General features: G+C 50.2%; 5 protein-coding genes and 1 non-coding gene across 6 annotated transcripts; 3 read left to right on the top strand and 3 right to left on the bottom strand.

Moving 5' to 3' along the window:
- Positions 1-3: 3 nt before the first annotated feature.
- BDW43DRAFT_280332 (ribosome biogenesis protein LTV1) lies at positions 4-1,772 on the top strand. Its single transcript, XM_032042405.1, has 2 exons — positions 4-87; positions 146-1,772. The coding sequence occupies exons 1-2, from the start codon at positions 65-67 to the stop codon at positions 1,587-1,589; spliced, it is 1,467 nt and encodes a 488-aa protein (XP_031898918.1). The 5' UTR covers positions 4-64; the 3' UTR covers positions 1,590-1,772.
- A 1,677-nt stretch (positions 1,773-3,449) lies between these two features.
- BDW43DRAFT_124706 (M20 family metallopeptidase) lies at positions 3,450-5,092 on the bottom strand. Its single transcript, XM_032038109.1, has 3 exons — positions 4,879-5,092; positions 4,008-4,810; positions 3,450-3,957 (listed from the first exon to the last, which is right to left on the bottom strand). The coding sequence occupies exons 1-3, from the start codon at positions 4,969-4,971 to the stop codon at positions 3,537-3,539; spliced, it is 1,317 nt and encodes a 438-aa protein (XP_031898917.1). The 5' UTR covers positions 4,972-5,092; the 3' UTR covers positions 3,450-3,536.
- Positions 5,093-5,475: 383 nt separating this feature from the next.
- BDW43DRAFT_t152 lies at positions 5,476-5,622 on the top strand. The gene has a single exon. It is a non-coding gene; the product is annotated as a tRNA-Tyr (tRNA).
- A 1,273-nt stretch (positions 5,623-6,895) lies between these two features.
- BDW43DRAFT_280325 (uncharacterized protein) lies at positions 6,896-7,397 on the bottom strand. Its single transcript, XM_032042404.1, has one exon. It carries the CDS (start codon positions 7,344-7,346, stop codon positions 7,176-7,178), a length of 171 nt encoding a protein of 56 aa, XP_031898916.1. The 5' UTR covers positions 7,347-7,397; the 3' UTR covers positions 6,896-7,175.
- On the bottom strand, positions 7,398-8,329 carry BDW43DRAFT_124618 (RING finger protein). The gene is made up of 3 exons (XM_032038108.1): positions 8,256-8,329; positions 8,007-8,177; positions 7,398-7,860 (listed from the first exon to the last, which is right to left on the bottom strand). Exons 2-3 carry the CDS (start codon positions 8,168-8,170, stop codon positions 7,533-7,535), a joined length of 492 nt encoding a protein of 163 aa, XP_031898915.1. The 5' UTR covers positions 8,171-8,177; positions 8,256-8,329; the 3' UTR covers positions 7,398-7,532.
- A 1,028-nt stretch (positions 8,330-9,357) lies between these two features.
- On the top strand, positions 9,358-12,776 carry BDW43DRAFT_312400 (cation-translocating P-type ATPase; the record flags this gene model as incomplete). Its single annotated transcript, XM_032047364.1, has 4 exons — positions 9,358-9,600; positions 9,668-9,933; positions 9,990-12,042; positions 12,126-12,776. 4 exons carry the CDS (start codon positions 9,358-9,360, stop codon positions 12,774-12,776), a joined length of 3,213 nt encoding a protein of 1,070 aa, XP_031898914.1.
- Positions 12,777-12,835: the final 59 nt, after the last annotated feature.

The raw sequence follows: 12,835 nt of genomic DNA, 5'->3' as shown, positions 1-12,835 counted from the left end.
ATTGAACCCACTCGGCCAGACAACTTTCCTTTCCTGCTGTTCCACCAAGATCGCACTCGCCAGAATGCCTCCCCGCAAGCAGTGGATGTACGTTATTCTTTTCACATGGTTATTGATTATTCAGCGACTAACAAAAACCCAACAGCGATAAAAAGAACGCAACCACATATCAACTCTTCCACCGAGCCCAACATGACCCGCTGATCCACGACTCCTCCGCCGATGACCGTGTTCTGTACCCTGTCTCAGGACCTGCACCAGGCACCTCCACATCCGAAGCGCGTGGCAAAAAACTCGCAGACCTAGCTAGTGAATTCGGTGTTGAGACCGTCCGGAAAAACGAAGGTGAAGCCGCGAACTATGGTGTTTTCTACGATGACTCCAAATATGATTATATGCAACATTTGCGCGAATTGGGCACCGGTGGTGGCGACTCATACTTTGTGGAGGCAAGGAGCAAGGATAAGGGCAAGGGCAAGGTGAAGGGCATGAAGTTGGAAGATGCGTTGAGAGAAGCGAGTCTGGATGATGTGAGAAGCGAGTATGGGCCCAGGAGCGTATATGGCTCTGAGATTCGCTCGACCGCCTCGTCGTATGCCCGTCAACCGACCTACCAGGACCAACAGAATGTTCCCGATGCGATTGCGGGATTCCAGCCTGATATGGATCCCCGTCTGCGAGAAGTATTAGAGGCCCTTGAGGATGAAGAGTTCGTTGACGAAGAGGACGTTGACGATGTTTTCGGCAAGTTGACTTCTCAAGCCGAGGAGATGGAAGAGGGCGATTGGGAGGATACGTTGTTTGATGAGGAGGATGATGATGGGTGGGAGTCGGATGCTACCGAGAAGGCTCCTGTGCAGCCCAGCACGACAGACTATAAGCCGCAGCAGAAGGACACATCCGCTCAGAGTAAATCCCAGGATGCCGGATCAGATGAACTTCCCGATCACGATGCGCCAGCCCCAGATATGCACCCGGAAGACCAAGGATGGATGCGGGAGTTCGCCAAGTTCAAGAAGGATGGTAAGGTCAAGGCTGCGCCAGCGGCACCGGCTAGTATTGTGCCCTCGGAGCAGCGAAGCACTCTTGCCTCCACCGTCTTCACAGCAGGTGGTACTCCTATCCGCAGAAAGAAGCGGAAGGGCGCACTCACCAACCCTTCGGCATACTCGATGACCTCTTCCGCTCTGGCACGGACGGAAGGTCACCGGCTTCTGGATGACCGGTTCGACCGGGTGGAGGCACTCTACGCTCTTGACGAAGAAGATGAGTACGATGATAGCATGTCCATGGTCAGCGGTATGACTGGTATGACCGGCATGACCGGCTTCTCGACTGCCTCATCGCAGGCCCCCAGCTTGATTGACGCGAACGGAGTGGCTGTGGCTCCCCGTCATGACTTCAATGAGGTTATGGACAGCTTCCTTGCGGGATGGGATGGCAACACAAGCTCTCAAGCGAAGCGAAAGGGCGCCAAGGCAAAGAGAGGCAAGAACGGCAACGAAGCCATTGGCATTAAAATGTTAGACGAGATCCGACAAGGGCTCGGTCCGGCTAGGATGTCAGGAAAAGCCTCTGGACGGGCATAATGCTTGAACGAATTGCGATGATACCTTTCCATTTTATTTAGAATGCGGTTTCTGGCGTCCCGGTTTCAATGTCCTCATGTTCGCTGCATGATAGATGTCTATTTTCTCGGCCAGTTAAAAGTTAAAAGTTTTCATATAACATATTCCTGGGTAGGAATCAATGAATTATCACGACTTTGTCTAGTATCTCTTCTTTTTCTTTTCTTTTCATCTCCCCATTCCTACAAGCAGTACGGAGTACGTCATAGAACTTTCTAAGATCTACTACAGTGGGTGAACGCGCTACTCCCTGCGATCTTCACACACAGCACAGCGATAGTCTATGCTCATGTCTCCTTTGGCTATGGTTGCCCCCAAATCCTTCGAGACCCACGTAGAGGCCTTGTTTGCAGTGCATCCGGCCTAGTATAGTATTGATATCAATAATTAGGGATTGTAAGTAGGGCGTCTCCTCTAAATATAGAACATATTGACACTACTCGTATTGCATTAGGCACAGATACAGTTGTAGTTTGCAATAGTAGCAAGTAGGATATTATGATATACTGCACAGGATAATGCAATGAATAGAACCCGGGATCCATTCATCAAACCATCCGATTCATCTAAAGGCTCCCTCCTTTGTGTCATTGAATTTTTCAAGTCAATGTATGTAGCTGATTCCTCCTGTAGATTCACCAGATTCCTCACGAATATTAGAATCATGGTATTTCTAGCCCTTCCATCTAACGTCCACTACAAAGAGATCATGTCAAAGATCGCTCTGTTGTCCAGAAGGCTCGAGCCTCGATACCCCTGGTGCTTCAAGCTCAGAGCCATCAATAACCCCAATTGACAAGGCGGTCATGGAGCTCTTAGGGCGGACGAGTGCAACGGTAGCCAGAGGATGTTGGTTCTGGGACTTACCAATTCAGCAATCAAGCATCTTGATAACGGGCATGGACTTTCGTTTTCAACTAGGAGGAATCAGCTGGACGCATCATGGTCACCCCACACAGTGAGCTCGCCTTGATGATGGTTAGCAATACCTTTGTAGCAATGAGTATCCCTAGATCCGACAGAACCTGGGCCTAACCACCACGTATCCGCCAAACTGACGGAAACAAGCGCAAGCAAGGCGACCAGGTGTTCCTCCCTCGCTCTCGTCGGCTCACTCAGGATAGGGCGTAGGCCGACCAATATTAGTTATCGAGACTGGAGTTTCGGAGTCCCTTACTAAGTTGCGGGAGGATACGAAATGGTGGTTCCATAACTCTGATTAGTTGACTTTCTTGTTGCCTGGAAGAACTTCTACGAGATCGTGATCGCTATTGGGAATATGAGCAGCGATATTCCAGTCCTGCTTGTCGGCAAGGGCCAAAACTGGGGACCGTGACGGTGCCAACAACAGAAGTGACTTCGAGGAAATCGTAAAGAGAAATATAAGGCGCAACGAAAAAGACACAACGCTAAAGCCCGTTCCAAGGCAAAAATCCTTCAACAAGCAGCAGGCTGTTGCACAAAAGTGATATCATTGTGCTGTTTGCGATGTGTCCTACCGGGATGCTGCTTCACTCCGCCTGTATCTCAAAACCGAACGACATTTCAGAGAAAGTCGAAATGGGCGACAAAGAAAACGAATGCAGCTTAACTTGCTACTTTTTATCGACCTGGAAAGATCACCAGAAGACCAGACCGGGGACGAAGAAAGTTGGCCTGCACTAAGGGTATTGTTAAGCTCGATCCGTTATAGAATCACAAATTAGACTTAATTGTAAACATCATCTCGAGCTTTGCTGCTGTTCACCGTTACCGTTAGCTAGGAGACATCTTGCACTCAAATACTCCAATCAAACCAGGTTACTAACCTGCGAAGGAGGTAGAGATAGCATAGGATAAAAAACGGGATACTATTAGGGAAAGTCTGACGCTATCGATAACTACATCTTCTCCCCTCAGTAATGTGACCTACGAGTCTCTCTCAAAGTCCTTCTTAACTTTCTCGGCAAGATTGTCATCTACCAAGATTTGACATGCAACCACAGCCATGCCGGCGGCACAAGCAAGACTACGTTGATACCCCTGGGGTGATCCGGCACCGTTGGTAAACTGGAGCGTATGATTAACACCATCCGCTGGGATGGTGAACATGCCATGAAACCCGGGGATGGCATAAGTAACGTTCCCTATGCAGGATAATGTAAGTGTCCAGGTCGACCGAACTGGCAGGTGGCCATCATTATACGAACCCATATCGGTAGACGCTCCAGCCAGAATGCCACTCTTCCCTAAATTATCGAACAGCGTATGATGGCCCATTGCCCGCATGACGGTAACGTAGTTCTCGCAAATAGGCGTATTAGTCTTCAAATCGGCATATGAGATGCCCCTAGGCCAGATTTAGTGAGGCTACCCAGCGTCTTGCCAAGGCGAACATACCAATCAAACTCAACCTTGCACCCAGTAGCCATGGCAGCGGCTTCAAAGCACTTGACAACCTTCTCTGTCAACGGTTTCAATGATTTGATGGTGGGCGATCGGATGTAGTAATCCACAGATGCAGACATGGGGATTATATTCGGACGATCGCCCCCGTTCGCAATGACCCCATGGATTCTCTGGCTGGGCATGATCTGTTGCCGAAGGAGGGAGATATTGACATAGGCAGCGACTACGGCATCCAGAGCATTAATGCCTTCCCACGGAGCCGCGGCGGCATGTGCCGGTTTACCAGTAAAGGTCACAGTAACTTTGTCATTGGCAAGGAACCCGCCGGGGACTACGGTGGCGATGCTCAGGAGCTCCGGATCCTCGGGGGCTATGGGCATAGGATGCACCATGAGGCATGCATCTACATCCTTGTATGCTCCGTTATCCAACAAGCGCACTTTACCACCGCCGGATTCTTCGGCGGGCGTGCCCAAGAGACGGACGGTACAGCCTGGTCCGTCAGGATATTGAGCTTTTAACGCCTCACAGGTAGCAATGAAGGCCGCGATTGATGCGGTCGCAATCAAATTATGTCCGCAGGCATGGCCGATCCCCGGGAGTGCGTCGTATTCAGCGTTGAAGACGACTACACGTCCTCCGGAGCCACGGGTGTATTCAACCTCCAAGGCGGTTTCTAAGCCATACGCACTGCGCCGAACTTGATATCCTTCGGATCTGAGGCTTTCAAATAACTCGCAGATATGGTTATGAGCCTTGTATTCTTTGTAACCCAGTTCAGGGTTGGACCAGATCTAGCCGAGGTTAGAGGGCGGAAATATAATAAATACATATAGTATGTTTGTCGTTCTATCCCCCTTACTTTGTGGTTAATGTTCTTGAGCTCCGAATCATATTTCCGGAGAGTTTTCTGAACGTTATCAATTAATTGATACTGATGCTGTTGGACATGCATCTTGTCGACGTGATATTAGCGGTTTGAGTCCATAGGTTAAGTTTAACTGCCAAGCAATGATTATATACGAGCCTAGACATGGAATTGAGGAGTTGAGTTATCTTCGGCAGTACTGCTGTTTACCTGCCGAATTGTTCGATGATTGGCTGCTGTGCCGACGGGAACGAGTTTCTTTGGATCGTTTATCGCCAAATTAGTTCCATCGTGTAAATAACTTACTTCAGCAGATAAATAGATAAGAGTCATTCTCCACCAGGAAGGAAGTAAACGGCAAAGAGGCACGAGACCAACGTGCTTAAGCTAGGCAAGGAATTGAGTGGACACATTCTTATCCTTGTTCTTTGAGTAAGAAAAGATCCAAGAAAAGCCAAGGACACTTACGATACTTTGGCTCTTGTTGTAGGGCACGTGTGACCATCTCTCGCGACGATTGGGTCTTGGTTCTCTGTCCAGTAACTTTCCAGTACCACATATTCAATTCTTGGAAAGCGGACCAATTAGACCGGTTCTGTAGTGTAGAGGTTATCACACTGGATTGTATGTTCCTCCGTTCCGATGTCTCAATTAGGTTTCATAGTCCACTAACAAATTCTGCAGTTGACTCAGTTCCGAAATCTTCCAGTAACCCCGGTTCGAACCCGGGCAGGACCTACCCCCATTTTTATTTTTATTTTTCTCTTTCTTTTTACATAGCTGTCTTGGTATTCTTTGATACCGCTTATTTGATCGAACCTTGAGGAACTCAGTTGAATCCAATATCTACATCCGGGTTCATAGCCCACGGTAACCACGTCGAACCATTGTAGGACAACCACGAGCGCTGCCTGCAGTGCAGTTCTTGCAACACCATGTTATCCTGCGACCCTGTTCTTCAATCGACTCTACAGATAGGTCTAGCCATGGCACGACTCGACGCCGACCTCTTGTCTTGATTCCGAACCACATATATTTCACCACTCGACCATTCAGAGATGGCCCCCGGGTTGAACCCTCTACCACGGGAGCCACGTAGTTTAGCTCCAAACTGCCGAACTCGATAAATAGGGAATTTCCGGGGGCCTGAGGGAAACGGCTTCCATATACAAGCTGATAGATATTCATGATATCAAATGTGAGCTGTTCCCTGGACTCTCCACTTCAGCATGAATGCAAGTCACCCAGCTACGGGGCCCGAGTACAGCACGATGGTCTAGATACTTATATTTCTACTGTAGTGACACCACCAGTGCGGGGCCTGTATGCTGCCCGGTTGACCATCCTCGTTCTTTATTCCTTAGCTTGCGCAGGCGCTGAGACTCCGGCAGTTTACCCAGATCCTTAGGCCAAGAGTTATCAGGTATCACCTGATTGCGATATACCAGGATTGACCATAATAAACTAGACAGGATGCCATGAATAAAGCACCCTCTACCCCAACTGATTCCAATTCATTCCCTGTGACAGATAGATCCTAGACATCCAAACCAATCTCACACAAGCATAAGAAACATCCGGGCCAATCCCTCACCCTCTACTCCACAAAATTAACCAGATCAAATAAGACTAGGAAAAAACAAGACCCCATCCCCTAGAACTGCCCAAACCGATCACCCTAGAGTCCTAACCCTAACATCCAGAAAAGAACATTCCAGAACCCTTCCAGAAAAACCCCAAGTCTTGGCCCCGACCCAGCGACCCCTCTTTTTGTTCGTGATAAGGAGTACAATCCCAGTCGATACATGCATCGTACATAGTACTATACCTCCACGGTGGACGTCGGTGCATTAAATAGAACACAAGAAGAAAAAGACAAGAAGAAAAATAAGGGCATAAAGACAGGCGCGATACGCGACCCGTCTACGGAATATGTTAGATTTTTTATTTTATTTTATACTAACCTATTTTAATTCTAATATTTTTCTTAAATTGGTTCCGGACCTCCACTCGGAATTCCTACTCTAACTCAGTAGTCCTGCATTAAGTTATGTAAACCGAAGAAACCCTAATTCTTCGAGCTTGAGAAAGAATCAAGACCAAAGTCCCGATTGACATCAGCGACGCTTTCTTTACTCTTTCTTATTTTGAGTTTGGGTATGGATGGGTCAAGGCTGGCTCTGGTTTTCTGAGGTTGTCCTATGGACAGGGAAGGCTTAACCAGACTGTGGTCTGTACATATATCTCTGGGGTCTTGTGACCTGGGGTCGATTTGGAGGATATGTACATATCTATATCGGGATGTGTGAGTGTGCAGCGCATACTACCATACACGGTGAAAGATAAGATGAGCTGGTCTTTTGCTTTTCTCGGAAAAGCAGGGAAGGGGCGAATGAGTGTCCGAACGTGAGATCGAACACACAGACACCGATTATCAGCACCATTGGGAACAACACATACATCCACCGTGCCAAAAACTGGGAATCCGAAGTAAAAAAAAAAAAAAAAAAAAAAAAAAAAAAAAAGAGTAAAACAACGTAAAACAACCCCCAAGGCCCGAATAAGGCGCCAAGAAAAAACCCATGGATCCAGCCATGTCGCAATCAATCTCCATGATCAGCAATGAGAGTCCGAGAAGAGGGGAGAAATTACCCGGCAGTGGTGGGGAGGTACACCGTCTGGCAGATTGGACACTTGTACTGGCCGTAGGTGAACCATGACGCAAGACAGGAAGCGTGGAACGCGTGATTGCACTGATTCAGGACGAGAACGCTGCGGGTTCGGCAGTGGTACCGGATCCGACCTGATTCGAGTAGGGAAGGAGGGTCAGCGTCAGGGGTAAGTGTATCGTGACTGTGGAGAGTCGAACGAGGATGAGGAGGAGGGAGGATGCAGGCTGGTTCTGGAGACGACGGTAGCGTGTCTTGAGACGACGAAGACGACGACGCTAAGAGGAGAGTTGAGAGGCAGATGGAACTTGAGAGAGGCAAATCATAGGCCATTGAGTCAGTTCAACCGGATCCCGATGATAAAGGCCAAGACCACTAGCGCCAGCCTTGTCCCCGCATCCTCCAGGGCCAAGAGTCCCGGCGTTCTCCAACAATGGGGATGCGCAACCCTACCAAGGTTCCTGAGCGTAGTGCTGCTGCGGCCGTTCACCATTGTCCGTACGGGCCACCTCTTCTAGCCATCGCTCCACCGTCACTTGTCGTATGCACCCATTGACTTGGAGATTATGGATTTCGCTGGCTCTTCTCGTCGCCGCTCGTCGCCGGTGATGCCACATAACTAAGCTAGATGGAGAGGTGTGGTCAACTTCTTTGTTGGAGCTCGGCAGGGAACAACCCAGGGGAGGAGAGGACGTGAAGTACAAAGTAATGTGAAGACGCCCGAGCTGCGGGGGACCAGTCCCAATCGAAATGCGTGGAAAGTTCTCTCCTGCGGCGGGGATCTGGCCTAGATGGACTAGGGAAAATGAACTCACAGAGGAACGAGGCTGATGGTGCCAAAGAGCAGCACCGCTCCGATTACCACGCCGACAATGTCAGCGCCGGGCGGATCACCCGCCATTGCACGGGCGACACGATGCGATTCGGTTCTAATGTGAATACGAGAACGACCACCAGATAGACTAAGTGGCAGACAGATCCAATAAGATTTATCACACGGTGAAGATCGGATATGTCGGCTACATACGAGAGCTGCAACGGGTTTCGCATAAGGTCGGCCAGCACGATGATAAGAGGGGAGTGGGGGAGGGGGACGACCAACCACTCAGAAGGGACGGGCCTGGATATTTTTGGCTGTAGAAAGGAGCGATGGGGGGGCATTTAGACCTGCGACTGGCTCTCAGACCCCTCAGCAGTGCGTCTTGCCAAGAGCGACCAAGCGTGCAGAGATACCGAGGCGGGAAATAATCCAAGAGGTGCCAAGCCTCCCGCGCCCCGGACGTCCTTGGCATTCCGCTGGAGTCCCAGGGTATCGTGACCAATCAGCGGCCATGGCCGACGGGGTTCTGGCCACTAATTTGCCTACATGGTGTGTTAGCCGATACTCACGTGGCGACGGTATTGGTCGAATGCGTCATAGCCTGGCCACATCTCAAGGTTTTCCCGCCAAGGCTTCGTCCTCATTGGCCCTCATCGGTTTTGCCGTCAGATCGCGATAATGAATGCGATCCATGCCAAGAGGTGAACCTTTGTTTCGTCATGTTATACCTCCGTACTGTGAATTTAAAAAGGCTGTTAGTCCCCCTCTTTCACTTGGAAGAAAGACGGTTAAGAATATATCCAGATCCTCTCTCTCCATAGTTACTCCGCTTTTAAGGTGTAGGTGTATGGACTGTCACTCTCTTGAGGATACAATCTATATGGAGCCTCCCTAAGGACGAGTCCCCAGATTAGATTAGACCATACCTAATACCCAACACGCAAATATACAACCTACAACACCCTCATACACGCATACATTGACATGGCTCATGATGAAAAGAAACAATCGGCCGGGGGGGATACGTCCCAACCGCTCTCTCAACCCGCTCACTCCCTCTCCTATGATGATATCCTCCGCGAGCTCTCCGTGAACCCCGAAGAAGGTCTCACAACGGCCGACGCCAAAAAACGTTTGAGCCAGTATGGACCGAATGAGCTGGAGGGCGGAGAATCCGTCTCCCTTGTCAAAATTGTGATTAGACAAATCGCCAATGCAATGATGCTGGTAAGTGGCCGTGCTCGCTCCGAGAACCCTTGCATTGGTTGACTAACCAACACGGAACCATGATTAGGTGCTCATCATTGCCATGGCTGTTAGTTTTGGTATTCAATCGTGGATCGAGGGTGGTGTCATTTGCGCAGTCATTGCTCTCAACATCGTGGTGGGTGTATACCAGGACTATGCGGCGGAGAAGACAATGGATTCCTTGCGCTCCCTGAGCTCTCCGACCGGTGTCGCGACTCGAGACGGCAAAACCAATACTATCCCCGCCTTGGAAATCGTCCCTGGAGATATGATCGAGCTTAAAGTGGGTGATACAGTCCCTGCTGATCTTAGGTATGTGGTCCATGAGAGTGTTGTCCGACGAATAGCCGTACTGATTTCATGGGTAGACTGGTGGATGCGATGAATTTTGAAACTGATGAAGCCCTTTTGACCGGAGAATCTTTACCTGTCCAGAAGGAGGTCAACTCTGTGTTCGATCCAGATACTGGTCCGGGCGATCGTCTGAACATTGCTTACAGTTCCTCGACCGTGACCCGCGGCCGTGCTCGTGGCGTTGTGGTGGGGACCGGAATGAGAACGGAAATCGGTGCGATTGCAGCAGCTCTTCGCGCCGGTGATTCCAAGAGACGGCCTGTCAAGCGTGGTCCTCAGGGCGAGACCAAGAAGCGTTGGTACGTGGAGGCGTGGACGCTGACCTGTACCGATGCAGTGGGCCGTTTCTTGGGTATTAACGTTGGCACACCCTTACAACGAAAGCTCTCCAAGTTGGCCTTGCTTCTCTTCGCCATTGCCGTGATCTTTGCTATTGTTGTCATGGGCGCAAATGAGATGCGCAATGATAAGGAAGTCATTATCTATGCAGTGGCAACGGGTCTGGCTATGATTCCTGCTTGTCTAGTGGTGGTATTAACTATTACTATGGCGGTAGGCACAAAGCAGATGGCACAAAGGAATGTCATTGTCCGAAAGCTTGACTCCTTGGAAGCTCTCGGCGCTGTGACTAACATTTGCTCAGACAAAACGGGAACTCTCACACAGGGTCGCATGGTTGCCAAAAGGGCATGGCTCCCATCATTGGGCACCTATTCGGTGGGATCCTCGAATGATCCCCTGAACCCGCAGGAAGGAGACCTGAGCTTGCTCCCTCAGCCCCCGGTCCAGGTCGAGCGTGAAGCACAAGGCGAACCTCAGGACCCGCAGGACCTCTTGAAGGATAACAAAGTGCTGGAAGACTATCTCAATGTCGCTGCCCTGGCAAACCTCGCCCATGTCCACAAGTCTGAGAATGATGAATGGCAGGCGCGGGGCGAGCCAACGGATATCGCCATCCAAGTCTTTGCCTCTCGTTTCAACTGGGGCCGCGATCGCTGGACCAAGGGCGAGAAGCCCATCTGGAGTCAAAAGGCCGAGTATCCTTTCGATTCGACGGTGAAGAAAATGTCCGTGATTTTCTCCCAAGGAGACCGCGAGATGATCTTCACCAAGGGTGCCGTGGAACGTGTTGTGGATTCCTGCACATCGGTTATTTGGACGGCCGGTTCTGGCCCCGTTCCTCTCGATGGAACCATGAAAGAGGAGATTTTGCAGAACATGGAAGCCCTGGCGAAGGAAGGCCTTCGTGTCCTTTGCCTCGCCTGCCGGGAGAATAACATCCCCACCAAGGGCGGAGAGGACGTCCCTCCAAGAGAGGACGTAGAGAAGGACCTTACCTTCTGTGGATTGATCGGTCTTTACGATCCCCCTCGCCCCGAAACTGCTGGTGCTATTGAAGAATGTTATCGTGCGGGAATTGCTGTTCACATGGTAACAGGTGATCACCCGGGTACTGCACGTGCCATTGCAGCACAAGTTGGTATCATTCCTGCGAACATGGACAGCGTCGCGAAGGATGTGGCCGACGCGATGGTGATGACTGCCAGCCAGTTTGATAAGTTGACTGAGGACGAGATTGACAATCTCCCCACTCTGCCGTTGGTCATTGCTCGCTGCGCACCTCACACAAAGGTCCGCATGATCGATGCGTTGCACCGTCGTGGTTGTTATGCGGCGATGACGGGCGACGGTGTTAACGACTCGCCGTCTCTCAAACGGGCCGATGTTGGTATTGCCATGGGACAGGCAGGTTCTGATGTAGCGAAGGATGCTTCCGAGCTAGTCTTGATGGATGACAATTTTGCTTCGATTATCAACGGAATTGAAGAGGGCCGTCGTATCTTCGATAACATTCAGAAATTCGTTCTGCATTTGTTGGCGGAAAACGTCGGACTCGCGCTCACTCTACTCATTGGTCTTGTGTTCAAGGATGTCAATGGACAGTCTGTGTTTCCCATTGCGCCTGTCGAAATTCTCTGGATTATTATGATCACCTCCGGTCTACCTGATATGGGATTGGGAATGGAGATCGCGGCACCAGATATTATGGACCGTCCGCCCCAGAGTGTACGTATTAACCTTCCCCCCCCCCCTCTTTCATTCTCTTCCCAAGCCCTTGCTCTCAGGCCCGCTGCTAACACGCGCAATAGAAACAAGGTATCTTCACATGGGAAGTCATTGTGGACACCCTTGTATATGGTGTCTGGATGGCAGCGCTGTGCCTGGCATCCTTTTCCCTGGTGATGTATGGATGGGGTGATGGCAACCTCGGAAGTGGCTGCAACAGCGGCTATCATGGCAACGATAACTATGACGGCAACTGCGACACTGTTTTCCGTGCTCGTGCGACCACCTTCGTTTGCATGACTTGGTTCGCGCTCTTCTTGGCGTGGGAACAGATCGACATGCGGCGCAGTTTCTTCCGTATGCAACCAGATTCGAAGAAATACTTTACTCAGTGGATGTTTGATGTCTGGCGCAACAAGTTCCTTTTCACGGGTATCATGGTCGGGTTTATTACCACATTCCCTATTCTTTATATTCCTGTGATTAACCACGTCGTGTTCAAACACACCGGTATCTCCTGGGAATGGGGTGTGGTATTTGTGGAAGCGGTCTTGTTCTTCCTGGGTGTTGAGGCATGGAAATGGTGCAAGCGGATCTTTTTCCGGCGCCCAGCGTACCTTCAAAAGGATAAGGGCGACAAGAGGCCCCCCAACGACTTCAGTCGCTACACCACGATGAGCCGGTCTGATACCCAAGGAACCAGTGACATGAAGGTCGAGAAATCCATGGTTTGATCGAATGATCATGAGTGCGGTGTATATATGCAATGAGCAGAGTTCATATAGACTTCATG

Source organism: Aspergillus alliaceus (genome assembly GCF_009176365.1).
Source record: "Aspergillus alliaceus strain CBS 536.65 unplaced genomic scaffold BDW43scaffold_30, whole genome shotgun sequence".
In the NCBI taxonomy this organism is placed as follows: Eukaryota; Fungi; Ascomycota; class Eurotiomycetes; order Eurotiales; family Aspergillaceae; genus Aspergillus; species Aspergillus alliaceus.
Note: the sequence above shows the minus strand (reverse complement) of the source record. Positions and strands in the feature narration are given on the sequence as shown.

Bases quoted from the DNA above. Each gene is read 5' to 3' on its own strand.
- BDW43DRAFT_280332 (XM_032042405.1), top strand. From the start codon at position 65: ATGCCTCCCCGCAAGCAGTGGAT. The intron at 88-145 runs GTACGTTATTCT...AAAACCCAACAG, and splicing joins CCTCCCCGCAAGCAGTGGAT to CGATAAAAAGAACGCAACCA.
- BDW43DRAFT_124706 (XM_032038109.1), bottom strand. From the start codon at position 4,971: ATGCATGTCCAACAGCATCAGTATCAATTAATTGATAACGTTCAGAAA. The intron at 4,811-4,878 runs GTAAGGGGGATA...AACCTCGGCTAG, and splicing joins TCAAGAACATTAACCACAAA to ATCTGGTCCAACCCTGAACT. The intron at 3,958-4,007 runs GTATGTTCGCCT...AATCTGGCCTAG, and splicing joins TGCAAGGTTGAGTTTGATTG to GGGCATCTCATATGCCGATT.
- BDW43DRAFT_280325 (XM_032042404.1), bottom strand. From the start codon at position 7,346: ATGTATGTGTTGTTCCCAATGGTGCTGATAATCGGTGTCTGTGTGTTC.
- BDW43DRAFT_124618 (XM_032038108.1), bottom strand. From the start codon at position 8,170: ATGTGGCATCACCGGCGACGAGCGGCGACGAGAAGAGCCAGCGAAATC. The intron at 7,861-8,006 runs GTAGGGTTGCGC...GCCTCTCTCAAG, and splicing joins CACTACGCTCAGGAACCTTG to TTCCATCTGCCTCTCAACTC.